Source organism: Juglans regia, chromosome 1 (assembly GCF_001411555.2).
Source record: "Juglans regia cultivar Chandler chromosome 1, Walnut 2.0, whole genome shotgun sequence".
Taxonomy (NCBI): Eukaryota; Viridiplantae; Streptophyta; class Magnoliopsida; order Fagales; family Juglandaceae; genus Juglans; species Juglans regia.
In genome coordinates this window covers 34,507,415-34,509,774 of record NC_049901.1, presented here as the reverse complement: position 1 = coordinate 34,509,774, position 2,360 = coordinate 34,507,415, and the positions used below count along the sequence as shown (strand labels likewise).

The window sequence follows — 2,360 nt, the reverse complement described above, 5'->3', positions numbered from 1 at the left end:
TATCCATATCCCATATTTGTTGTACAAGGAACTTGCAAGCAACAGTAATAATGTGATTGATCTATATATAAAAGTTATGATCTTGAGTCGAATAAAAGTTGTTTAGTGCAGCTAATTGATTTTCAGTACTCCTCAGCAGCACTGCTATATATGTAACACAGCTAATTCAACGAAGATGTTACACAATGCAGGGCATTAAATTGTACCACATTCTTCTTCATCAATCACCACTGCTAGATAAAATGGGACCTTATATACCCTTCATTCATGATCAGTATCGATTGCTAGTGATGGCTTTAAGCCCGTGATTTCGTTATGATCTCAAACTAAGTATGAGATTGGTTAGTGGTTTATAAGTTCTTAAGCATCATTTCTTTATAAACCGATTTTTAAGTGTGAGTTCTACCCAGTGGATTCATAATAAATGGTATCAAAGTCACTCCACGTTTAAGGCCATGTTGCGATAGTTGCAATCGTGCGGCACGGTGGGTGATGCCGGCATAGCAGTATTCATCCAGGATTAGAAAAAATCTAGTGCACAATCAACCCGTGTGAGTGCTGGGATTGTCGTGGACATTAGCTGCAGAGCGTGGTGGTTGTTATAATCTTATATCGACTAAGTATGAGATTGATTGGTAGTTTATAAGTCTTTAAACACCTTTTTCTTATAAACTAATTTTTAAAAATAAATTCTAACTAGTGAATTGATTTATAACATATTTATATTTTCAATCACTTTTGCAGAACTCCTCGAAATAACTTCGTATTTGAAAGCAGATAAAGAAAAATCAATCATAGAATTGATCTATCAATAGAAATTAACTGGAATTGATAGAGTAGCTAGCAAGCGGGGACTCCACTCTAATTAGCTAGGACGCCTCGAATTAAGCAATGAATTTATTGCAGACATGCATCCGCAATAATTAATATTGTCTCTTCGATTGTTTCTACTTTCCAAACAAAAAGAAACTTTTTGTTCTTACCCTAAAACATATCACATCGGACATGCATCACAGCTCAATATCTCTGTCGTTTCTTCTTGCTGTCTTGCACGTGAAGACTTGCATGGAGAATCCGAAGGAACCGGTTTAAACCGCTCAGAATCCAACTTCTCTATATAAATGGTACCAGACCACGTTAATCAGGCCCAGTACCCTAAAACCCCAAACAAGCACAAACCTAAAGTACTACATACCTGTGAGGATGATTACTCCAATTATCTTCATCTTTTCCCTCCTCCTTTCCTCCTCCCATGCAGCTGTGCAAGACTTCTGTGTAGCTGACCTCTCTCTTCCTGAAAGCCCTGCTGGCTACGCTTGCAAGAAGCCTGCAGCTGTGACTGTGACTGATTTTGTCTTCTCTGGCCTAGGCATTGCAGGCAACACCTCCAACATTATCAAAGCGGCTGTGACTCCTGCATTTGCCACACAATTTCCTGGTGTGAACGGCCTTGGAATTTCCTTGGCTCGCTTGGACCTGGCTGTGGGTGGGGTCGTGCCATTTCACACCCATCCTGGAGGTTCAGAAGTTCTTCTTGTTGTGCAGGGAACACTCTGTGCTGGGTTCGTTTCCTCAGCGAATACTGTTTACATCAAGACTCTTAAAAAGGGTGACATCATGGTTTTCCCTCAAGGATTACTGCATTTTCAGATAAATTCCGGAGGTTCTCAGGCTCTTGCATTTGTCAGCTTCAGCAGTGCAACCCCGGGTCTCCAGATTCTGGATTACGTACTGTTTGCAAACAACTTGCCCACTGAAGTGATAGCCGCAACTACTTTCCTTGATGCTGCTCAGATTAAGAAGCTTAAAGGTGCTCTTGGTGGAACTGGTTGATGATCTGTGTCGTGTCAATATTCCTATTCTCATGAAAATGCCCATAAGAATAGGATCTTCATCCTTCCGATCATGAGTAGTACTAGAGGTTTCTAGGTCTATTAATAAGAGCAAACATGTGAGTTGTTTTTGTTTAATTTGTTTTTAGAAGTTTTCGAGTCTACGCTGGATGGGGTGCATTCTGACTGCAGAAAAAGTTACAATGTAACATATCTGTTGAAGCCGGCAAATTCCTTTAAAGATGAATAAATCTTGTATTGTGTTTGGTTTGTCGATGATCGATTCCAATCCATGGAATAACGTCACAAAAATTGAAAATATAAATTTAACAAGCTCTAAGACAGTGCTACTGCATGGCAATTAGTTTTTGTGGGATATTGGCTCCAATCCAAACATCCAGGTCTGGTCGTGAGTATGAAGAATGAAACACAGGGACGCCATTATTGATTGATTTCATGGAAGGAAAACTCACTCTATATATGGATGGTTCTACCTCTGATCAGGCTAGGGATTGAAAATTTTCAGAT

The 2,360-nt window shown here is 39.7% G+C and overlaps 1 protein-coding gene across 1 annotated transcript; it reads left to right on the top strand.

Annotated features, from left to right (window-relative positions):
• The first annotated feature begins 1,122 nt into the window (after positions 1-1,122).
• On the top strand, positions 1,123-2,108 carry LOC109008586 (auxin-binding protein ABP20-like). Its single transcript, XM_018988749.2, has one exon. It carries the CDS (start codon positions 1,204-1,206, stop codon positions 1,831-1,833), a length of 630 nt encoding a protein of 209 aa, XP_018844294.1. The 5' UTR covers positions 1,123-1,203; the 3' UTR covers positions 1,834-2,108.
• Positions 2,109-2,360: the final 252 nt, after the last annotated feature.